General features: G+C 39.5%; 1 protein-coding gene across 1 annotated transcript in view; it reads left to right on the top strand.

The window, feature by feature from the left end:
• Positions 1-21,236, top strand: part of FGGY (FGGY carbohydrate kinase domain containing) — a gene marked incomplete at its 5' end in the record, with an annotated part of 64,124 nt that extends 42,888 nt beyond the window's left edge. Inside the window, 6 exons of the mRNA XM_008946868.1 lie at positions 1,104-1,165; positions 6,202-6,349; positions 8,019-8,093; positions 11,707-11,827; positions 14,753-14,847; positions 21,213-21,236. Coding sequence (XP_008945116.1) covers positions 1,104-1,165; positions 6,202-6,349; positions 8,019-8,093; positions 11,707-11,827; positions 14,753-14,847; positions 21,213-21,236 — 525 coding nt within the window. The remainder of the gene's footprint in view (positions 1-1,103; positions 1,166-6,201; positions 6,350-8,018; positions 8,094-11,706; positions 11,828-14,752; positions 14,848-21,212) is intronic.
• Between the last annotated feature and the right edge of the window lie 3,824 nt (positions 21,237-25,060).

Here is a 25,060-nt window from a genome sequence, read left to right as displayed (position 1 = left end):
TCTGTGCCAAAAGGTGAATTCTTGTGAAATTTGAACATTCTGTTGAAGTTCTTAAAAGTAAAACTGATACAATTGCCTTTAAAAATTCCTAATTTTTTTTTATTGATTGCTATTTATTTATAGATTTATTTCTGAATTTATGATTGCTCCTGTGTTCTAAAGAGATTATGCAGGATGGCAAAATTGAGGCCTGAGCTTTGTCCCTAATGCATGCACAGGTTTGAGTTTTGTCTGTGATGCAAATCTCAAAGACCAGGCATGCATATTGCTGTGTTCAGGTGTGTGTGCTTCATTAGATGTTTTCCTACACTGGTTAAGAACTAGACTTGTGCTGTTTAAAATGAAATCCCTAATCTAGTTTGCTGCCAACAGGCATTGCCAAATACACTCCCTGCTCTTGAATAGCTCTTGCTTGGCCTCCTGTGCTGTTGCTTTCACCTCTGATGGGATATTATCAAGAGGCCACAAATCCTGATGAATTATTGTCTTAAAAGCCCATGTTATTGTACCCGAGGCTTTGTTGTGTGAATAATGGTAACCACTCTGGGGTGAGAGGACAAGCTGATTTATAAATTTAGTATAAAACAGAACCTATATTGATCTTTTTTAATAGCAATAATTGCTTGTCAGGGTATACATTTGGTTTTCTGCAATGAACACGAGGAGCATCTTTCAGGAGGACAACACACCTTGTGTGATATAAAAAGATGTAGAGTTTTGGGCCAAGAAGATGCTCCTGGTAGAACTCCAGTGAGGGTATGCATGCAAGAGAATGGAAGAGACTAGAGGACGTGCTCTCAGGTAGTGCTGGACAGGAAAATAGTCATCCTTTGAGCTTGCTCCTCTGGCTGAGGAGCTGTATACTTAGCATTTTGCCTGGTTTTGGTGCAGCATTAGTTGGTTTTTCACACTGGTTTTAAGCCAAATCCTGAATCCAGTAATGTCAGTGGGAGTTTTGCAATTGGCTTCACTAGGACTTAACACCTCATGAGTAATGTAGAAGCTGTCTTGTCTTTTTAAAGTTATGATATTGCATAATTCTTTTCCAGGACTGAATTTTTAAGATGTAATTGTCCCAAAAATGTTGCTTTCCTCTTTTTCAGATAGATCACGTGGTCCGAGGCCATGTCGCCTTCCCGGAATTACAGTCAAAAGCTGCAGCCAGGTCACTGTTCTTGTTCCTTCATCACATGCCTGCCTTACAAATTGATGATATTCCCAAGTGCAGAGTGGCACTGCTGTGTCCTTATTCTGAACCAGGGGAATTAACAGTCTGATAGTGGAAGTATTTACAAAGGCATGCCAGGTGATTGCTCAAAGATGAACGCTTCAAACTCCCCTCAGATACATTTGGTGTATCCAAGTGGTGATATTAACTTTCTGTTCTTCAGCTTCTTTTGTATTCAGCTCAGGGCGTGTCTTGATATCATAGCATCAGCCCTGTTCAGCAGACCTTTATGCCTTGGGCTAATGACGTATCTTAATTTGTAGGTCACTCTATTAAGCTCCAAGGATGAGATACAGCTTAATTAAGAAAATATTATTCAGTATTTTTTGAACAGTCATCTAAAGGAAAGTATAGATAGCCACCATATGAAAAATCCTGCTTTGAACAGTCATCTAAAGGAAAGTATATGAAAAATCCTGTATGGCAGTACAAATAGAACAGAGAAACTCGGGATGAGTTTTCACACAAAACTTAAGATGTAGGAGTGAGTTGGAGGCAACTCCAGGATTCCTTGAGCTGGAGGCTGTGCACGATGTGGAATTTCAGTTTGGTCTGCTTTAGAAGAGGATGAAGTCAGTCCAGACACTTCTGTCAGTTCTGGACTTTCTCAAGCTATTTTGGCTTGGATTCCTTAAGATGATTCATGCCACTCCCAGAGAGATCTTAGCTGCACAGTTAGGCACATTGGATGAAAATTTGATTCTCCTGTAATTTCTTATTCCTCCTTAGATTAAAGAAAAAAACAGCAAACTTGGCATTTCATGTTCAGTTTATCACTCTGGTCTAAAGGCAGGGGTCAGTCCTGACAGATGTGTTAAGCACCTGCAGTCACACAGTTATTTTCAGCCCTCCCTGGGGGGATAAAGCTACGTGGTTTCTCTGGATGAACCTTCCATGCTTGGTAGTGCCCAACACCCTGCTTGTTTGTGAAGAACTTGACCAGGGTTCCCAGAAAATTCAGTGTGAAATAGATTCATGCTTCCTAGGATTCTCTGTTGTTCTTTAAAAAAAGAAATCAGGAAAGAAATGCATTTGCTTATGTTTGGAATAAGGATTGATCTGTGTTTTTTCCAAACTTTTGGCTTCCAGGCTACTTTTCCAGTGCCCCCATATGAAGCACAAGCGTAACACAAACAATTAGCTTAGTCTGTAATGCCAGGATAAGCCTTTTTTCTTATTATTTTTGTGTTGGAAAAGTGAGTATACAGTGGCCTGCTTTTCTGTAGTAGGTCTGATACTGAACTGATTGACCACAACCAATTCCATAGTGCAAAAATCTTGGATTGTGTTGGGAACAGGACACTGAAACCAGAATATTGGGAAGAGAACTCCATGTTATCCAACTGTATGCTGTCATAACTTTGGATTTGAGTCTCCTGCAGTTAGTAGAACAGTGGAGGATAGTATTAATTAAAAGGGTTATAATATTTTTTAAAAAGGGCTATAATATTTTATAAAGTTGATTTGCTCAGTGTTATTTTTATAATTCTTTCCAGATATAACTCTATTGATGAAATGTTGGGATAGCTGTAAATTTAGTAAACAAGCCTCTTATTAATTCCCTTTTCTTTCTGTCCTTCTCAAATATTCATCAAATTCAAAGAATGAACAAGCGAAAATTAGGAACTTTGCAATTTGAACTGAACTTTTCTCCTTATTTCTTCATTTCTTTCTGCACATGGAGCACAGGATTCAGCCTTATCGTAGGCACTAGTAGCAGTAGCCCTCAAGTGTGAGGCAAATTCTAGTGAACAGTGTTGGCCCAAACTTTGAATTACCCGTTTACTTGCAGTAAGTCATATACTTAAAAAGAACATAGTGTCTTGTTTTGGGGGTTGTTGGTGATGGTGATATATTATTTGCCTGGAAATCTCAGCAGAATATTTCAGAGAATCTGGCTTATTATACTTAGTATATTCTCTGTGTGAGTGTTGGAATTTGTATCTGTTCAGCCATTGCAAATGGGTGTAGAAAGAAAACAATGAGAATTTTGTATGTACATGTGCAGTTGTGTACTACCTTTACTTCCCATGCTGGGTGCAACACTGTGAAGAGTTAAGCTGGCTTAGTAGTGACAAAATGCACATGCTCCTCTGGATCATTAAAAACTAGCAGCTCAGGTCACAAATCTGTGCCTCTTACTTGCTGCTATCACCTACTCCTACCTTCCTAAATACATCTTTCCTTTCTCCCAGGCTCCTAGCACTTTTTCAGTGGCAGCCTACCTGCTGAGCAGCTGCTCTCAGATCCTCACTCTGCAGGCTTCTGTTCCTTTGCCCGTGCCAGGAGTGAGAGTTTGCAGGCTGCATTTATCACTGCTCCAGTCAGTTGTGGTAACTTGTCAGGGCGCGAGCGGCTGACACAGACTTGCCAGAAACCAGCTCCTACTGACCGCTTGTGCTGAAGACCAGTCTTGTGCAACCCTCCCAGTACTATCCCTATGTTCTCTTTTCCCTTCTCTTACTGGAAGTGGAGAGGGTTGAATTACACAAGGATTGTCTGGACAGCAGTAAATTTAGCATTTGGTCTAACTAATTGGCATACTCTGGGAGCAACAAACCTTGGGTTTTTTTTTTCATGCAGTTCAGCAAGTTGCTGAAATTGCTGTGCATGTAGCACTCCTGGTCTTCAGTCTATATGTTTTGTATATAGACCTGGAGCCATCACTGATACATTAAATCCTGTGTAGGTAGGCTAGAGTATGAAATACAAGTAAGAAATAATATGATCATATATGCTCTAAAGTTTAAATACTTCTGTTACCCAGAATCACCATTTCTAATCTTCTGGAGGAAAAGTGTCTGACAGCTTGACAGCAAAGATTTGCCCTTTGGAGCTTTGTGAAGTACTGTGTTTTAGGATAGAATTTCCATTCCTTTGCTTCCCAGTGCCATTCCACCATCTGTAGAGATGGCTTTGGAAAAAATAGAGTGAAGTGACACACACATAATCCATCAGCAGTTTTGAGATCTTCCAAGCAGAACGTAATAATAATATTAGATGAACAGAGAACTGTCAAGATGTTTTAGAGGCCTTTTTTAAGATTTAGGAGTCTAGAATGTTTAGATTTTTTTCCTGAAAGATAACCTGCCAGCATCTTTCAGGATTCCTGAACAGATTATATGCCAACCTCTTGTTGCATTCTGAAGTTATGTCCCTAATGTGAACATAACTCATGGCAAACTTGCATTGGTTTCTTATTCTCCACTTTCAACATAGCTCCTTCTTAATAGCAATAGCTTGTACTCAACTCTGCAAGTCAGATCCAGCTGCTACTGTTACCTTCTCTTAGAACTGAAGAGAAAAAGCTTATGATGTAATAATACATACAGCACAAGTTTGCTGGAAACTAGAACTGGTGAGTGTTTGAAGGATTTTGCCAATCACTCAGGCCAAGTGAAGTGCCTTGAACTCAATTCTGTATGTAGACAAAAAAAGTAAAAGGTATGGGAAAAAAAGTGTAATCCCAAAGTTGTGTGGGTTTTAAGCATATTTGGCTGAACTTCAGCCTCTTTTGTGCAGTCCTTGTGTTCTGTCAGAGCTGCACAAACAGCTAATCCTTGTGCAAGTCATCAGGCAGGATGGAGATCAGATAGAAGCTGGGATGTCTGGTAGGTCTGTGGTGGAGTGAAGCTTTCCTTTCTTTTCCTTCCCAACAGTCAAGCCATGATTTAGTCTGGAAATAAAATGTCTTTGTCCTTACCGTGTGCTACTTATAGTGCAGTCTTCAGGGATGTAGAGAACAAGGCCACTTCCACAACAAGGGGGGAAAATGTTTGTGACCTCAAAATTACCATAATTCAGGTCCAGGAAGATACATAAAGTACATTTTAAAGTACGTGAATAATGACGTGAATTAGTTATTTTAATGTCTTCCAAGTGTACTTCATTTTGAATGATATCCTCTGATAGCATACACATGGCAAGGTATAATTGAAAAAACATGCAGCAGAATGGTTGAATGCAAAGTATAAATATACAGCTGCTAGCGGGTCAGAAGTCAAACTAGTAAAGCATATGCCAAATTCCCTTAGGGATCTCATTAGTGTGTGATTGAATATACATGTAGAGGCTAAATGAATATCACTGTTTGGGCCTACAGTGGATGAGACAATGACTAATCAATTGTAATTAGGGTTAGATGCTATTACTGACCCACATGTCTAGAATTAAATGCTCCACTTGGAGATTTCCAAGGAGTTGAAAAATATGTATGAATCTGTTTATGATAGTAGGAGTTTTTGAAAAAATATTCTGAGGATTATTGCAACATTTTTAAAATGGAATGTCACTAGAGTCGCTGCAAGCCAAAGCACTGAAGAATTCAGTGCTAGCCCTAAGATTACTCTTGGTCCAGGAAAAAGTCTGTGGGATATTGTGGAGCTGGGTGTAGTATCTGCACTTAGATACAATCATGCTTAGGCCCATGTTCAGCTCCTCCCTAAAATAGCAGCTTGCTTTCTCTCCTCCACCCTTAGTGCTGCATTTTAATCATAACACAGACTGAAATAATTACAGTTTAAAAAAGGAAAGCTGTAAGTCCAGTGCTATTGATTAATCAAAGACTTTTTTTAAACATTTGTTAAGGAATTTGATTTTCATTTCTGTTTGGAATCCTCCTTATTCCTCCCTCCCAGCTTTCTTTTCTCTAGCTTCCTCTTTCACAGTGACAGCACCTTTCTCTTAGAGACAAACATCACCAGCCCCCAAAATATCAACAGCTCTGGCTCATTTGGGGACCTGTAGGAGTCAATGGACAAGCTCAAGACTGAAGGGATGTGGAGAGAGACATCCCCCAGTGCCCACACCCTGCCGGGGCCTTGGCAAGCACTCGGCTTTGCCTTTCTCCCCCTTTGTTTTAGATTTGGGATTTACTATTCTTAGATGGGTTTTCTACATTTGATGGTAGTACAAATGTTTTATGTTTGATGAATAACCTCCCCCATTCTTTTTCCAACTCGTTTTTCTTCTAGTGCTCACAATATATATACGTACTTGAACAGTCACCTGGATCTGATTAAGAAATCTTTGCCTGTGGGTTTCCTCACTGTTGATTTACATGTTTGGCCAGATTTCCATGGTAACAGATCTCCCTTCACAGATCTGACACTAAAGGGCATGGTAAGAAACAGGCTGTCTTTGCAAAAAGGTCAACGCAGGGTAAAAAAAAAAAGCTTGGAAGGAGGGTTTTTTTTTCAGTTTTGAGCATACTCCACCATAGCTATTTAAACTATTCCATAGGATTTGGGTTTCTTGCTGCAGTTTGAAGTGTGCTAATGTTGCACCAGGAAACCAGAGATTATTGTAGTTGAGGTATCACTACAGCCACATCTATTTTCTAAAAATATGAGGGGTGTTGTGTGTGTCCCAGCAATCACATTTCAGACCACCAGTTAGCGGCACTTGCTGTTGTTAACTCACCTGTCTATCGAATTTTATGTATCTGTTGCAATGAATTTCAACACAAATTTTGGTAAGTGTTTTTGGGACAGGAATGAAATACTATCAGGAGAGATTGCTTGATTTAAACAGACAAATATTCAGTAAGTGTGCTGTGTTAGAGTTGCTGGGTAATTAATTTCAACAGCAACTGAAAAAGCTCCTCTGCTTATGTTAAGAATAGGCATAGATGCTCTTATGATTGGAAATATGCAACCATGATGCTTCATACATCTTTGTTCAAAGGTAACCCTAATCCAATTCTGTCTTGTGGTTTTAAAATTATTGCTTTTGGAACTCAGAGGGCTTGGAGTAGTGTGTTCTGTACGAAGATTTTCAGACCGTTGCAATCTGGAACCAGAAAAAGCAGTGTTTGGAAGCTCACCAGAGAACCTCTGCTGGGGAGATTTTCAGCCCATCTTGAAACATTTGCTCTGAACTTCAGGGTGGTAGATCAGCTAGGTCACAGCACACTACACTGTTACTGTACAGAACCATAACAGAAGAAAGTCATAAGGGTAAGATTAGATAGTATCAAATTACCTGGTGATTAATGAAAAAATATACTTCAAAATGGCACATTGTCCTTAAGTGAGCATCTCCAGCTACTCACCAGCACCACAATCTGCTGTATTTGAGGTTGAGATAGGAAGGGGTAGGCGTAAGCACTGCAAGATGTTTTAAACCACTAACAAAACAAGGGAAACATTAAAAAAAAAAGGATGGTTTATATATTTTTAGGTCCTAAAAATACCTGTATTGTTTTTTGAAAGAATTATATGCTGCAACAGAATATTCTTGGCATGATGGCTGTATTCAAATACTGGTAACAGAAGTGCATTTTTTTTCTGCCACAATTATGTCTGCATACAGGTCCTGCCTCTGCTGACATCAATCCAGAGTAACTACAGTGCAGTATTGATTTATGTCAAAGAAAAGAGAGTAAAGATACAGTCTTTAATTATTAATTGTGTTTTGGTGTTAGGATGCTTGGAAGGGAGGGGGAGAAATGCTTTTAAAATGTTATTTTTATGTTATAGCATTTTCATATTATTACATTAAATACATTCACGAGCAATATCTGAGTCATAACATAAAACTGTCAGAGTTAATCTATCTCTAATCCCATACAGTATGCTGTTTGTTCTTTATTTCGTTGCAAGGGCAAGAACAATTTATGTGGTTCTTCTCCAGATCAGGAATAACATGTTTAACATAACATTATGTGTACAGCTCACAAAAGTCAGGCTTAGAGTTAGCACTTAATGCTTGTTACAACAAGAAACCATGGAAAATAATAAGCACTTTACTTTGGCTGGTTTTGTAAGTTCTCTTTTTGATCTTTACACAGGTTGTCGGACTAACGTTGTCTCAGGGTCTGGATGAACTTGCCCTTATCTACTTGGCCACGATTCAAGCCATTGCTGTAAGCCATTTTAAGTGCCTAGAAGAAGAAATGAATTGTCTCGTGTTCTGTGGCAGACTGATCATTCCCTTCTGCTAAACAGATTTCTAATAATAATTCACTTAATAGACTTCTTAAAGGAGCAAGATATTGTTTACCCACATTGATGACTACTTCTCACTGTAGGAGAATTGACAAACTGTGGAGAAACTGTTCCCTTTAAAAGTTTTCTCCTTATGGCAATTGTGCAAATGCAGCTTTTGCCTCTAGTGCAGGTGTGAGGAAAGAGGCTGGTACCCTACAGGGCAGTGTGAGCATCACGGGCTGTCTAGAGGGAAGCTGAGAGACTTGGGGGGTTGGGAAAAGCTTTGGCAATCGTATGAAGGAACTTGAGCTCCCCTAAGATGCCCCGGCTTCAGGTTGTTCCTAAATCCATGGATTTCCCCTGCTTAGATGAGTCAGAAGTCCATACGACAGCGGGTCAGAGCGAGTCTGTGGTTCAGTTCAGAGCACAACAGACTGAACAGGGCAGACCCTGACCCTCCTGTGGTGTCCCTGCTGCAGGGCAGCAGTTCTCTCCTGTGCAGCCATCAGCCCCTGCCTGGGTTTCTGTGACAGCAGGCAGAGGGACTGGCTTTAGGGAAATGGCCTTGGTGTTTGCTAGTGTGCAGAGATGGGTCTTTTGATTAGAATAATTTTGTTTCTGCCCTAATTTTTTGTGGAACCCAGGATTTCCAGTTCACAAGAAGTTCTGTTTTGCAGTGAAAACCCGGGTCAAAGAAGCTGTTTTGAAAGCCTGATGCAGGCTATTTTCAGTGGGGCGTGCTGTCCCCAGGCAGCTGGTGGCTGAAATCCACATTCCTCTGACATCTTCATTGTTTGTATCTTTTTTTTTTTTTTTTTTAATTTAAAGTTTGTTGAACTTGAGGTGTTTTTGCAAAACATTAACAGTTTGATTAATTGGGGAGTTTTCCTGACAAAACTCTGTTCAGTTGGAAAACTTCCAAACTCCTCTGCTGGTTAAACAACAACTTTGCTAGGCTGGGTCAGCCATCTGGGATATACAGGGTGGGCGGTTGCTGTAAATTCACTGTGCATTGTACATCTTATGTGTTAACCCCCCCTCCTCCACAAATAATAGGAACTTAACCCCAGCCTGGAATCCATTGTCCTGAGGTTCTATCCTTTTGTAAGATGAATGTAGCTTGGTTATACCTGATGCTTCGCTCTAATCCCACCATTTAAATCAGAACATCTAGGAGGTTTTGAATAATGCCAGCGACTGATACTGCCCCTGAAAGAAACTCTCCAGTGTGGAACAGGTGCTCCAGTATTATGTCCTGCTAACGAGGTGGAAATGTTCTCTGCTGGAAATCCTGGGAAAGTCACCTATTATCTCATGATATGACTCGACTCAGATTTTATTGTAAAATGCAAATATGCATTGAACACTAAATTCAGCATCTGCAGATCTTTCTCCTAGCTAATTGCACTGGTTATGGGATTTGACATAAAAAGGTCATACTGTAGATTTCATAGTAAGTTAACAGAAATTCTTAAAATGCTATTGAAACAGTAGCTAAAAAGCAGACAAAGCAGACTTTGTTTTGACTTTGTTATATTTGCTAACTGCTAATGTGATAGCTAGGAAATTTAATTTTCCCCCCACACTCCATCACTTGCATTTTTAGCTTCGTTTTTGTTCTTGTCCAGGACAGCCACAGTCCTGTAGCATTAGCTGCCCTCAATGGATGCAAGATAGACTTTAAACCTAAGTAAAAGTCTTCTAAAAAGTGTAGGCCTGCCCACAGAATGTTAATCTCTAGTTTTCCTTTCATCAGGAGACGCTTTTTTCTCTTTATATAAAATTTGCATTTGAAGCCCCTCAATTTGCATTTTCTCCAATCCAGGATTACATTAGTTCCCCCCCAACCACAGTGAAATGAGTCTGGCTTTAATTTAAATTGCTACGTGAATACAATTTTCCAGGCAGGTAGACACAAAATAATTTTCACAGCATGTTCTTTCTCAGGGTCTTTGACATGTGTATGTTGTGAGAGAAGTTGTTAATAAATTTGAATTTCAGAAGTAGTGAAAGAGAATATCCTTTTAACCATTCATTGCAAAATGCAATGCAACAGTTGGAGGGATGAGAACATGATCAGAGATGTAATTGTGGCCGTCAAGCCTGTTCTGAGGAGACAGGACTCTTTTTAGAGCAGTTTATTTTTCCATAATTAAAATCGTGGCTGTGTGATTTGGAAATTAGCCCTCTGTGTCAATAGGGAAGCGATGGATTTAGTCAGCTGGTGTTGTGGCTGCTAAATTTCCTCACAACCGCTTGCCTGAAAAACCAAAATACTTTTGAAGGCCTGTCCAGAGTGGTGCCAGTCATTCACACTGAACGTCTCCAGTCTGCTGAAACCCTGCTCGCTTCAACCTTCAGTAGCTTTTAGTTGAAGAGGGGTTTAATGCAGGCTGCAGACCTCTTAATGAATTTACAGCACAGCAGAATGAAAACTTAAATGATGGTTTGTGAAAACTTTGACCAGACTCTGTTTTGTGGGGGATCTACTTACAAAGAGTCAGCTTGGGCAAAATTTTGGCTTGAATTTGGCATTTTGTGAAGTCTGAGCTTCAAAATTAACTTCCGAGGTATTGTAAAGAGCCGGGAATTATTTTTGGACAAATAGTTTGTCAAAGAAATGGAAAGCTTTTTTGCAAGGGGAAGGAGGGAGAAGGTTGACTTCAGGGATTGGTTGGAGGCAAGCAAAGCAAACAAAAAGAGAAAAGATTTTTCTAGAATAGCATTTGCTTTCATCATGCGTGGAGTGGAACACTGAGCTGTTCGAATTTGAGTTTCTCAGGATGGAGACTGTGCATGAAAAGTTTAAAAATATGCCTACATTTTAGATGTTTCAATTAATCCAGGCAAGAAATGGAACATTTTATTTTGCATAGGGCAAAGGCCAAGAGAAATAGTTAAGCCAATACAAAATTCTTCAGGTTTTCCTTTTTGCTGAAAAGACAGAAAATACAGGGGTTTAATTTGCTCCTTTTTTTGTTCTGTTTTTCTATTTGGCTTCAGAATTGAAATCTCTTGACTGAGAGTGATTTTCAGATGCTGTTACACAAAGTGAATAGAAGGTTTTGGTGGAGGTGTCTCTGCCACGTAGCTTTAAGTTCTGGATCTGGGCAGGTTTTCCGTGCTCTGCTGTGCTTGGTCACAAACAGCTGCTGCTCACTGCTGTCCCTTCTTCCTGGTGCCCATTCCTGTGTCTCCTCAGAATCCCTATCTGCACCCTTGGTGGTGCTTCCCTGTAAGCCCCATTTCCCCGTGTTACTGCGTGCTGGTACGTCTTCATTCTTCAGCCAGCCCCAGTGTGCTGGGCCCATGTTCTTCCCAATCCTTGGTGCCATCTGTTTGATTCTTATAGGTTGTAATTCCAATGCCTGTTACTGGCTGGAAGCTGAGCAGAGGCCGTGCCCCTGCAGATCTGTTCCCAGCCCTCCAGTTACTGCTAGGGGCAGTTAGCATCATTCTTTTTAGCAAAATGTGCTTTAAGATCTGTACCTGTGTTTGCTCTCCTGTGCTCACCTGGGTTTTTTTGGCTTTTTTTCTCCCTTTCTGAAGTTAGGAACAAGACATATTTTGGAAACTATGGAGGCTGCAGGGCATTGTATCAACACTCTCTTTCTGTGTGGTGGGCTGAGCAAGAACCCTCTCTTTGTGCAGATGCATGCTGATATTACTGGTAAGTGAGATGAAGTGTGGGCAAGGGAGCGTAAACTACTTTATTTGGGGTGGTGAAATACTTTGTATTTGGAAAAATAAATACTTTCTTTATATAGCATTTATTTTGCTGGTTGGCCAAAAAGTGCGTAGTGAAAAGTTACTTCCTGCAAGACTGAATTGCCTGAAATTTAAAGGCATTTGAATAACCCAGAGATGTGGTACAAACACAACTCCAGTCCTTGTATTGTTAGAAGACAGACTGCAGGAGAAACCTCCAGCATGATTTCCAATCTGCAGATCTTAGACTTGCAGGTTTTTTCAAGACAGTGCCATAGAATAAATATTAAAACTTCATATGAATTTATAAAATCACTATGCTATAAATCCAATATGCATAAATTACATGTCAGAGATTTCTCATTATCAGATTTTAAAGAATTATTTGAAATGTTCTGTAGAACTTATTCCATTTAGTCAGACTACAAGACATTAGGTGACGATAACGCCCACTACATTTTGTACCCATGGTTTGCAGAAGATATGTTTTACTAAAACCTGCGTTAGTTTAATTCTGATTGAATTCTGTTGGACTTCTGGCATGTTCTGCTCATGCTGGGCATTGTATCCATTATATAGAACAGTTCTTTTCTGAATTGCTTCCACGTCTGTGTCATTAATGTGGGTCAGAGGACAATTTCTGTATCCTTGCTCCTGCATGATGTTGCATTTGGTTGTGTAGAGTTTCCTGATGGGTGGAAGGTCCTGAGTACATGGTCCGTTACAAGAGGAGGTCTTAGGCTTGCACGTTAGTTTTTGGTCTCCGTTAAGCCTGTCTGTGTTGGACATATTAGCACACATGCAAGTCAGTTGAATGTACTTTAAAAAATGTGGAAAAAATAACAAAATGTTGTGTAAAGGACTTCAGAGAAGCTTTGAATGATGTGTGTTTTGGGTATATTTCAAATTAAGACCAGTTGAGCTGTCATGAATAGAGTTGAAGGCTCAGATCTGAGGCGTTTGGTCTGGAGATCTGATTTGCCCTTGCATCAAACCACACTTTGTAACCCTGATGCAGGAGGGAAGATGAAAATATACTTTGTGTACTTACCTGAGATGAAAACAGAAATGGAAAAGGAAAAAGCATAATGCCTGTTGACCTTAAAATCCACTAAATACTTTGTAGTCAGAGTGACACTTTTTCTCTTTGTGAAAAATGATGTCAAGTCCGTGTGTCCATTGTCAGGCGCCTTTCCTTACAGAACTCCAGTGTTTTAGGTGAATTTCAGCTATGTGTAGAGTTGAGATGGTGGTTCATGATGTGTCAAATAAAAGATCTGTGACAAGGTATTCTGATTAAAATGTAATCAGAAGTTCTTTGACTGTAACTAATGGCCAAGTACAATTTAGTACAAAAAGGCCTTTTTGCAGTCTGGAGTTCTCCCCCATTTGTAAAATCAGTGACTGACAAGGGATGTCAGAGTTCATCTAACTGAAATGCACTTGGTTATGTTGAACTCATTAGAGCCTATCAGATAAAATAACTAACATTCCAGGATCAATCCCCCATTCTTCCCTGAAAAGAAAAAAATCTGAATATATTATTGTTAGCTGCAAATGCCCATGACTCAGCCATGCAGACATCCAATAGATAATTTCGCAGGCCACTTAAAAAGTATCTTGATCTTTTTGTTTGCCTGGTAAGAATTCTGCATTCATTGTGATGATGAGGGAAACGCAGTAAAGTTGCCATCATAATGTATCTGGCTGCCTGGGGTCCATGGTGAATTTGCTTTGTACCAATAATTGTTTCTTATATTAATAATTTTTTCTCATTTTGGAAAGTGTGCATTTTGCCTCTTCCTCTGTAGGAGTTGTTCACAGCTCACTTTAGAACTTCTTCCAAATTTCAGCTTCTTCTAATCTTAAAGCTGGCTCTCAGGAGCAACATTTTTTTGGGCATAATGTCATCGAGGCTATTCACAGAAGGAAGCCCTCCTCCCACCACTGTGTTTGCATCATCATTCATTCAACGAAATTATCTCAGTAATGGAAATTTAGACACATGCCAAATACTGTAGGAATATTAAATTGTTTTGGCTCAGTGAGGATAACCTTCTAAAGTGCAGCTAGAAAAGTACTTAGGCTTATGCTATTGTTCTAGATTTTTAAGGAGAATTAAGAAAACAGGCTGATTTTTATTTGTTTATTAGTCTTTTTCCTGCTGTTTTTACAGTAGTAATTCAGGTCTTGGAAAACTCTGTGTGAACCGAGGGAAAGTATGTGCATCATAGTCTCCATCAGTGATGAAACAATTTTTAATTCCACTTCACAATATATTGTTTGGTTTTTTGTTTTTCCAGTGTTTTAATCTTGTTTTTGAGTATGTTGCACAATTTGGAAGAGAGATTGTCTCTTATTATTTCATACATAGCTTGTGAAAGTTTACTAGTCATGTTTTTGTGTCTTGCAGCAAAACCAGACTGGCTTTGTTGTCTATATACATAAAAACAAACACAAATAATCTTTTTTTTGTTCCTTGCAAGAGAAACAAAAAGGATACCACCCTGTTTTCCCCTCAAGGTCAACTTTTAATAGGCACGTGGGTTTGGAGGCTGTGGGTAACAGGTTTATACCAAGCCCTTTGAGATAAATCGCCAGAGTCAAAGATCTGAGGGTTTGTTCTTTGTATGCTTTATGTTCTGCAGTATTGTTTTGCTGGGATAGTTTTACTTAAATTCTGCATTTTTCTTGGAGCCTGAAACCACAGAGCAGAGAGATTTACATTAATCTACAGTAGAATTTAGCTCTGAATAGAGTTGTGAACATGGTTTTCAAGTCCTATTTGAATCCTTTTTTCTTTGTCTTTCTTGCTTTAATTATTTATTGTGCTGCTAGTGCAGTAGTGCTGTATTCCTCCTAACAGGCAGGGCTTTTTCTTGTATAGGCAAGCCTGTTGTCCTATCCAAAGAAGTGGAGTCTGTTTTGGTGGGTGCTGCTATTCTTGGAGCTTGTGCTTCTGGGGATGTTGCATCTATACAGGTATGAACTGCCTTTTTTTTTCCCCCTCCAGTTTTTAATGCATTTAACACTTTGACATTTGGCACCATGCACAGACTTTGATTCAAGTGGAGAAGTTTGTACCTTCTGCACAGCAGGGCAAGAGCCAGCATTGCTTTCTCTCCACCCTCTTTTTAACTCCATATGTTATTTAGGTGCATCCTAGATTCGTCTTTTGACTGCAGGGACATGCAGGTAAAAGCTGCTGTCTATGAAGTTAGGCCACGTAATTTTACAGACAAAAAAGGGGATTTGGCAAGGCTGCAATCCTGCAAGAAGGTCACACTTTCATCTCAGTTATTTTTGTCCTACTTTCCTTCCTTCATATTGAGGAATGTTAAACATAAAAAACCAACAGTACTATTTATTCAGTAAAAAATGACACACCTATACCTCTTGTCTTGCCTGCAGTGAATGCAGAGTTAATAATGAGGATGGAATGTCATGTTTATTCATGTTATTTCAATCCATTAACAGTTGTGAAAGTAGCAGTAGGGCTTTTGTGTTCACTGGATCAGCCAAAGCATGACTTAGCTGCATTTATATAAACAACAGTAGTATACAGAAACCTGACAAAGGGTCTGAGTGCCCTAAATCATCTCTGTTCTCCCACGTGGCAAGTCCACTAACATAAGACATGTCCCTCATGCTACACAAGGACACTAAACAGTATGTTACATTCAGTCAGTCAAAAAGTCAATCAGGATGGTCTCTACATACACTTTTCTTTATAACATCAGGCAGAGATACTTGTAGATGAAGTTTTGCACAAAACTGTAACTGAATGTGTTTTTTGAATAGGGAGGTCAGCTTCTCAACCTAGTTAAATTGATGGAGTCAATAAACATAAGCTGAGGAACTGGGTTGTGTTTGGCATTTTTAAAAAAGTAGATTTTCCAGGTATGAATATTCTGCATTGCCATGTAGGATAGCAGGAAGAGCAGTTTCATTTCATAAGAATTTTTCCATGAAAATCAATCCCATTGCAACAAATATGTAGTACAATATATAAATATATATTTGTATTTAATAACTCTAGTGCTTGCAAGGAGAACTTGTTTTGATAAATGTAATTTCAGTTGCGACTTTTGATGATTAATTCTTAGTCTTTTGTTAATCTTCTGCCTTCAAATACATAGATACTTCATTCCAAGTTTAAGATGCTTTCCACTACTATGCAATAACTGAACATCTCAGAATTGGTTTTAAGTCTTTCTTCATGACCATTCGAAAAATATAATACTGTGAAATGTTCTGTGATATGTGCTTGTATATTTTTGGTGTATTTATTTACCTTTAGTTTTTAACTCTGCCCTTAGATATAAAAATATGTTAAGAGCAGATATGTCTGTTTTATACATGTGTACATGTACATCAGTCTACAGAGCAGGCTTCTTCAGAAATAGTTATCAGTGAAACCAGATCTTTGAACCAGCCAAATCACAGACTTTTTAATTTAAAAAGAGTTTATTATTTTACCATTATGATATGTCAGGTGGTACGTGCCTCTGGTTGCAGGAATGGGTTTTAGCTTCTCCTAAGTACAGTACAGGTTCTGTGGGTCTTCCTGGAGTAAACTCTATAATGGGCTTACCTGCATCTCTCAGGAGCTGGACTTCATTATTCCTTATGCTGCCTTCCTATTTCTGCTTTAATCAAGTACATTAATGCCAGCACACAAAGAAAAAGAACAAATACAAATTGCAGCCCAGTGCCTCAGCACTGTATAAGGAGCAAGTAACCCAAGCACAGCCTCTGCCTTTTTCAGTGCTTCAGCAGCTGTTTGTGTAAGGTCTGGTTCCAGTCAGCAGGAGAGTTTCCTTTTGTTTCACTGAGTTACAGGTCAAGCCCATGGGCTTCCCTGGGATATCTCTAAAACAGAAAAGGGGAAACTACTGCTATTATATATCCCACTGGGCATTTATAGCATGTTTTTTCCATAGTACTGCCTGTGGTGATCACTGGGAGCCAGGTGAGGCCCAGAATCCTATCCAGAATGCCACAACATCTCTGCTGTGTGAAGAAACCACCCACTAAGCATTTTGGCTTAGTGTGTGTTCAGAAGATTGTTGTTAAAGAAGTGCCACCTATGGCAATATCAGTTGTATCATGCAGCAAATCTGTTAGACTATATAAAAATATTTTTAAAAGAATTCAGCTACGTGAGATCAAGAAAACAAGAAACTGAATAAATGTCTTTTGGGGGCAGAGAGGTGTATATGCAGATCTAACATTGCAGATGAACAGCCTTCTCTTCCATTTAGTTTTACATCTTCCAAAACAAACCTTTCTTCAAGGTGCTGCTGCAAACACTCAGCATCATTGTAGTCTTTGCAAATAATAGAGGTTATTACCTGTCCTGTAATTGTGCTTAATTATTGTGCTTTCCAAAGCTCTTTGTTTGCTCAGTCTAATTGTAAAGGAGAAAATTGTGGGGTTTTTACAAATAACCTCTTTCCTCATGTCTATGGTTGTTTGAAGGGGAATTTTTACTGTATTTGTCCCTGTGGTTGGTCACATTTCTCAGAATGATTTTGGACATTTCCACTCAACGTCAAAATCAAAACACTTAAAAGCTATCTGGTTTTCATGGGTTGGCTGTGCTCCATTTTCTAAAACTGGAAGCATCCATGTGACAGTTTGGAAATAGCACCCAGAGCCAGGATCCCTCAAAATCACTCCTGCTAACCTTAGTCCAGCTTTAAATTGCTCTGCTGACTGTCCTGTCCTGTCCTGTGGCATTCTGCCTTCGGGAACTGGAGATGGGGAAATATCTGCTTCAGAGACACACTGGAAGATGGTTTTTTCCAAGGACAGCAGCTCTACTTACCTACATATAGCTGTGTGATGAACCCAGTCAGAATTGTGCATGAGATAACAGGGTTCTTATCCTTCACTTTCTTGGGCAGTTGGTCATACTGGTTGGAACACTACAGAGCTTTTCCTCTGCTCTTTGGTGTCCCTAAATAAGTTCTTTTTCATAAAGAAACAAGCACCAAGGTACCTACTCTCTTTTCCCTTTCTATACTACAACAGGGACTATTTGCACGATACAGGATTATATTCTAATTCTTAATTTTCATATCTTTTTATCTGTATTTTGAATGATACTGTATTTTGAGTAATGGTTTTCATCCTTTCTATTGACCGTGCTGGTATTGGTACCACACTTCTCAGTATGCTAAGCCTTTACAAAGAAGCACTGGAAATGAAGGTTATTGCAAAATTTGTAACCATACAGGTTAATTTGCTAGATTCTAGTGTGGGTTTAAAAGCTTAGGCCTCCTGAAGCTGCAATTTCATCTTTAGGTCATTCTATCAAGGAAAGATTTATAACCTCCATCTCTCATGCCTGGTCACCATATGTTGTTGCTTCAAAGAATGTTGACTTCCCTATTTTCCTCTTCATTTACTCTCCCAGCATTTTTCTCCTCTGTGGTAAAACTGAATTAAAACACTTGGCTTATCCAAAAAGAAAACAAAACAAAACAAAAGAGCGTGCAGTGTAATGAGTTTTTCCCCATTGCATCTTTTGGTTATTTAGTCTCTACAGAATCTCTGGAAAGGGGAGAAAATCTTCTGAACTTCTTCTTGCAGCTTGGATTATCTTTTAATTTGCCCCTGCAAACGCTACACCCTTTTAGTGGTTTTGTTGTGTCTTGTTTGTTGTGCCTGTGAGCTGTAACACAGCCTGGCTGGGTCACAGAAGACAGTGCTGTGTAAAATAGTGTCACAGAAGGATTTTTGAGATACACTCTGTATTTTGGAGTTGGGGATTTGTGAAATATGCACTGCATTGAATGAAATAACTTTAGCATTGGTGGCTTAGATGGGTCAATTTATTGGTTCTACCATTCCTTGCATGCTGAGCAGCAGGATCCTGGTTTTCTGTGGGATTGTTTCTGTAGTAAAAATATAGTTTCCGGTTTAGCAAGCCAGCAATTCCTTCTCAGTAAAAATGTTCAATAAATAAATGTCAAAGTTTCCAGTATATCCTCGTTACTCTGCCTCACTTGTATGTAATTGAAAATGGGAAGAAGGTGCTGTTTGATTTGGCAGTCAGCCAGCTCATTTTTTTTTGGATAGCCTACTCTTTGGGACAGAGCTGTACACCAGGGAACTGGATTATTGCCTTATAAAATCCTACAGCCCACTGACTATTCCTTAATTGCATATTAAGGCAATTAATAAAGTTACCTGTATGAAACCAGATCGCCAGATTTATTTTGGATTTGCTGTCTTAATGTGGGTCATTGTTACTGGCTGATAGGGGAAGAGAAGAAACTTTGTATGATTTATTATAATACATTTTACTGGTAAATTTCTGTAATCAGGTTTCTGTTATCATTTCTGGTGTAAAATATTGAGCTAGAAATTAGAGTCTATGGGACTGTAAGATTTTTTAGGTATAAAATTGTCTTTTAAGGGAAGGGTAGTCTTTTCTTTGTTAGTTTTGGTTCTTAGGTGAGTTGGTATATCCTGCAAAAAGATAGGAAAAAGCTTTTTCATTGTATAAAGCAGATTGGAGGTATGTAAAAATTAGCTGGATTCTATAGAAAGAGGTGTTAGTTAATTACCTAACGTGGATTAGCTGAATTATTTAGCAGCAGTAGCATCTGAGCAAGTAAAGTAACCCCTAGGTACAATTTTACATCCCTGGAAGCAGCCCCAGAATCTCTGTAGATCGTGATCGCCCAGCTTGCCTCCAAGATAACAGGCATGGAGTCAGTAACTACTGCAGGCAGGGGTTTGAAGTTCTGATGATGCAGGAGAAATGATTCACTTCCAACTCTGTAGTAAAGGAGCTCAGAAGTTTTGTTTGTGCACCTCTTGGTTGTGCTTAATGTAATGGACATCTCTTCTTAGTTGCGTAAGGAAATCGTTGGGTGGTATAGCAGAGAGGATCAAATCAAATCAGCCAGGAAGATGATGGGATATACAGTGTCTTTGCTACTTAACAATGAAAATATTACAGCCTGTCTTGAATATATAAAGAAATGCAACAGTTAGTCCACAACGCTGGTAATGGGCCAGCTGGCAGTTGTGACTAGACAGCATCTCCTAAGAACACCCGTAAGCAGTACTGGGACACCCTGAACATTTTTGCTGACAACACTGGAGGGGGTTAGGCTATTTTCATTTCTGGATCAGTCAGTCTCAGCTGTAATTTTGTTCCACTTATTTGAGTGGACGTGCTTCAGTTGATGGTCTGATCCTCTATTCCTCTTCCAGGGCATTACCTGTCGGGCCATGGACTGAAGTTAATACAAGTGCCTTGGTGATTTCCATATTTTCAAAAGCAAGAATTGAGTGAAAGATCAGGGAGGGGAGAGTTTTTTCCTTAGAAATGGTAATAACTTGGGAAATCAAAAGAGGAAATAAAATGACTTCTCCCTGTTGAGTTAGGGAATGTTGCCTTCCCTCATCTCATTAAAAATTTAAAGCACTCCTGTTTTCAAGCAGGGTGAATTAGTAATTAAGTGCTATAATCAACTTGTGTCAACATAATATTGAAGGAGAGCAGAAAATTAATCATTTCGTTGGCTTGCCTTACCCAATTAATGCACCTTTTAGTAAAGGCCTTCCTGCCGTGTTGGAATAGTTCTTTTTTTCTCCTGTTCCCTTAATCAGCGGATTTTGGAAAGGCAGAGGAAGGAGATGGTTGTTCTTAGGCACCATGCTGTACACAAGGAATGTGTTCAGGTGCTAGCATCTTGCCTGCCTTTTCTTCCAAAGCTCTGAGTTTGTACATGTAGAGTTTGAGCCTAAGGTTTAGTGGAGACTGTCCCTGGGCAAAGCTAGGTCACAGCTTCTCTGAGCAGTGTATTGGCCATGCATGGCCTCTTCATCCATGTGACTGTTTGGTAACTTCCTTCCTGGGTTGTACACAAACAGTCTTAATTGACAGGATGTATGCTCCATAATAAAATGACTTCAAATTTCAATGCACAGCTTATCTATCTACTCTTGGAGACAGTACTCCAGTGGTGAAAAGAGCTGGATCTTCCCAGTCCATTCATTTGCTGTTCTCTCACTTATGACTGGCAGCAGAGTTGCTTGCTGAGAACTGAACTGTTTCCACTCAAGCAGCTGAGGTGTTAGATGGCTGTGGAGTGTTTTTGCAGCTAACCATGCCTGGACTCAAAAGCAGGGACTCAGCAGTAGGACTCTATCCCTTTACCTCTTTCCTTGGTGTTTTGACACTGAAGTACATCTTTGCCTAATTGAAAGGTTGGTTTTTTTTTTTCCTTGTGTAATAAAGTTAGATTCAATATGGCATGCATGCAGCCACTAAGATACTGGCAATGCCTCTGCCTTTTGTATAGAGTCAGCTGCCTTTTTACCAGAAATCTTTAGAGAAATATAGATGAGAGAGAAAAATTAAAAGGCAGTGATTTGATGGCCACTGTCCAGTTCCTTGTGGCCTAGTGTTTATGGTACAAAGAGTGCCTTTTTAGTTAGCATATTTTGGTCTTACTGTCAGAAGTCTTTGCAGTAAGGGTAAAAAGCAGATGAATCACAACTACTATTTTGCCCTAAGGATGATCCTTCTGTATTAAAGCTGAGAAATATAAATGCTTGTCTGTTTCTGCCAAGCACAGAATGAGCTTTCAATCAGTTTGAGAGTTGTGATTATTTTTATTTTTTTTTTCACTTTTCAAGCCTTAATAAATATGCAGAAGCATTTCTATTTTGTTTCAGCTGACTTCAGTGGACAGTATTTCCATATGGTTGGAAATCTCTCTTGGTGGGAGTTAAATCACACATACAAGCACCACCACTTAGAAAGTCAAGCAGCTGAGATGTGGCCGTAGCTGACAGCATGATGCTTTCACAAAAGTGCTAAGAAAAGTACCCTCTGTCTTGTTGCTGTTTACTGACATGTGATACTGGTTGACATCTGTTGCCCTTCTCATTTGAGGACTGTTTGCTTTACTAACTTTAACATTTCCACATTGCTATGCTGTTGAAGTGCAGATCCACAAATCTCCTTGGAGTCCCCAAGGTCCTTTTATGAGAAGCAGAGCTGCCATCATTTGGTATCATCCTGCTGGATCCTGCATTTTACATTGGAGTTGAGAGAAGAAACTCTGTTGCTGTGAAATGTTCTTGGTGGAGTGCAATGTCTAATGCTATATGTTGTCATACATGAGATGGATTATCAGAGCAGGACATACTGTACAGCAGCGTTTGGTTCATTGTCACATTAGATGATTTGTGGTTGGTTTATATCACTTGAAATTATTACAGGTAAAAACTTGTCTAAGAAAATGTCAAAGTTTGTTGTGGCAGGTCATATAGCTACCGAAATGACAGATGATCTTAGTCCACAATCATAATGCAAAATTCCCAGTTAATGTAAATCAGTAGTGCTCCAGGATTTCCAGGGAGTGACACCAGTTTACTCCAGTGCCCTGCTCCAGTCAAGCACTTAGGTACGTCATCTCACTTTCAAGCAGGCAAGCAGCTCAGCTGAAGATAAGCAGGACTGCCCATGTGCTGAAGTACTTTACTGGATCAGAGCCCAAGCAGGAATCTGACACACAGTTCACTGGTAGATGACACATCTTGAAATGATAAAGGCTATTAGAGCTCTTGCAATTGGTTCATATTATTACCCATTCAGGAGGAAGTTGTGGATGCTTTAGGTAATAGGATACAAGGCAGTGTCTTTCGCTGAGTGCTGCCCTTTTGTGGAAACTTAGCATGCTCCATTTTAAATGTCATCCAGTGCACAAACGTTCCGATTTGGAATTTCACAGTAACTCTTTCGTGACAGGGACAGGCAGCTGCAGAAAGTCAGTGAATACACTGGCTACAACAGAGCTACCCCTTACAATTAGTGGAGTATTTGGCATGCAGGTACCTAATGTTGGGGGCAACAAGCTCAGAAACCCATACTTACAGACGTGGCCATATTATTTTTCTGCAAGTGGGTGATTTAATGGAGTACCACACAGGAAATTAAAGGAAGCGTGGCCTTTTATTTGAGCACCAGTGGAAGGAGAGAGAGCACTGTGTGTTGGGGTATTGGTGTGCCTCACTTGTTTATTAATTCTGTCTGAGGGTGGAGGTGCTTATTTTTCACATTTACGAGGATGGACTGAAAAGGTAATAAAGACCTCTTAGGTTCTCTAACGACCAAAGAAATCTATTTAATCCTCTGCCTTTATGCTGAAGGTGTAGCCAGCTTTGTGGATTGGCACAGCTCCATTGACTTCACCCAAGTTCCATATCTCGCGTGCGCATACCCGATTAGCATGTTAGAAACAAGCATATGTATGCAAATACAATCTCTTCTGTCTGTTGGTTCAACATACATATATATATATGTAGTCATGTCTTTTCGTTTTTAATAAACTCACATCAGCTGATGTTTGCAAATAAGATTTAATGTTTTGTTAATCTGCAGAAGTTGAGACTCTTACTAAACCAGTGGTATTCTTCTCATCTGTCAGTAAGCCCAAGACCTGGCAAGCTGGAGAAGATGTGCTGCCTAGAATAGTTCAGGTTCTGCTGCTGAATATTTTTGTAACAAACCATGAAATGACCACGGTGGAATTTGTCAAAGGAGATGTACTATTAGGTGATTTTTTTTTCAAGCAGACTGAGACTAAGATCAGCTTGTGGAATAAGTTTAATAATATCACAGTGTTACAGTTTTTCTAGCTTGCTGGCCCTGTCTTTTCTTAAGGAAAACCATAAATATGAGTAAACCATAAATGTCTCTTTATGGTAGATAGATACTTCCTTTCAAATGTACTGTGATCCATCTTCTTTCTATTTTAAGAACAGATTTTACCCATATACTTGGAGACATAGCTGAAGTCATTTGGACCTTGGACTCCCCTTCTGTCCAGGCCATTTAAGCAGAGGAAAGTGTGATAGCAATATTTTATAGGAAGGATGAGAACAAAGGGGGATACCATGGATCCTTTGTGACTGTCGGTAGCCTGTAAGGTCCTTTTCAGAGCGTGTCTTGCTTAAATGATGTTCAGGATGTCAAACAAGCTAAAGCCTCTCTGCCCTCACCTCCTCAGTAGCTGAGCAGAACAACCTTCAAGTTATGCACTGGAGAATTGGAAACTCAATCTGGCTACATTGTGAGATTAATTTTCCATCTGGGATTTGCACTCTGGCCATGTCAGCGCAGGGGATCAGCCTGTTCTGTGGCACAGCACAAGCATGTGGAGTCACTGCACTAGCTGGCTGCCTGGGGGGTTCACAACACGCTTTTTGAAAGGTATTATGATCACTCAGTCATGGGATTTGATGCCAGTAGTTCGTACCCCTAGAACATACTTTTGCCACCCTGTAGTTGAAGAAGCTTTTTAACTTACATGTGCTATGTTGTCCAGTCTCTCAAAGATATCTGGAGGGCGTTGTTTCTCAAAATTAGCCCTATCTGTATAGCTTACCAAGACTGTTTACTATCTGGGCCTTGCTAATACCTTTCATTTTATTGTGGTTAACAGTACAGACATTCTTCTATATTCCCTTTCATGTAGTCACAGATCTGAAATGGTAGAGGAGGCAACCTGTAACCTTTATTAGTCTTATTAGCTATAGAAGGCAGTGACTTTATCAGCATACTGGTTTTCTTGATCCTGAGAATTGGAATCCAGTTCTCATTGTTGTATCTTTGTTCAGCTAAGTCATAGGTTCTTGTTTTCTTAGATATAGATATATATAACAACCTTTCCCAACTCTTGCTTTTTTTCTTGTTTTGAAGCAACTTTTCACACCCACTGTGCTTAAACATTTCTAAGGCACCATTTGATACTAGAAATTGGACAGTGACGTGTAAAGAGAATCCATATGAAATTGTTTCAGGGTTCTGTTTTGGTTTTACTGGGACAAGTGTCCAAATAGTGATTAGGAAGACCATAATAGTAACTCTTGAGGGAAATATAGGCAGAATGGTTAACCACCAAGTGGGCATGGAAAAGCAGAAGTTGCAAATTTTTGCACAAAGATACTCTAACAGATGAGGGTTGAAAAACACCAGAAGAACACAAATAAGGAGAACTTCTGTGCCTGACAAGCAGGTATAAGCAGCAAAAGTGAGTTGGATTGTCAACTTCCACTACTGTAGTTTTCAGCTGAGAATAGTTTATAGGGGATGTACTGAATGTGTTGTACTCATAAGGGGCTGCAATCCCCTGAGCATAGAATCATAGAACCATTTAGGTTG

Source organism: Merops nubicus, unplaced genomic scaffold, assembly GCF_000691845.1.
Source record: "Merops nubicus isolate BGI_N331 unplaced genomic scaffold, ASM69184v1 scaffold12229, whole genome shotgun sequence".
NCBI lineage: Eukaryota > Metazoa > Chordata > Aves > Coraciiformes > Meropidae > Merops > Merops nubicus.
The sequence above is the reverse complement of the archived record's forward strand: the minus strand, read 5'-3'. Positions and strand labels throughout refer to the sequence as shown.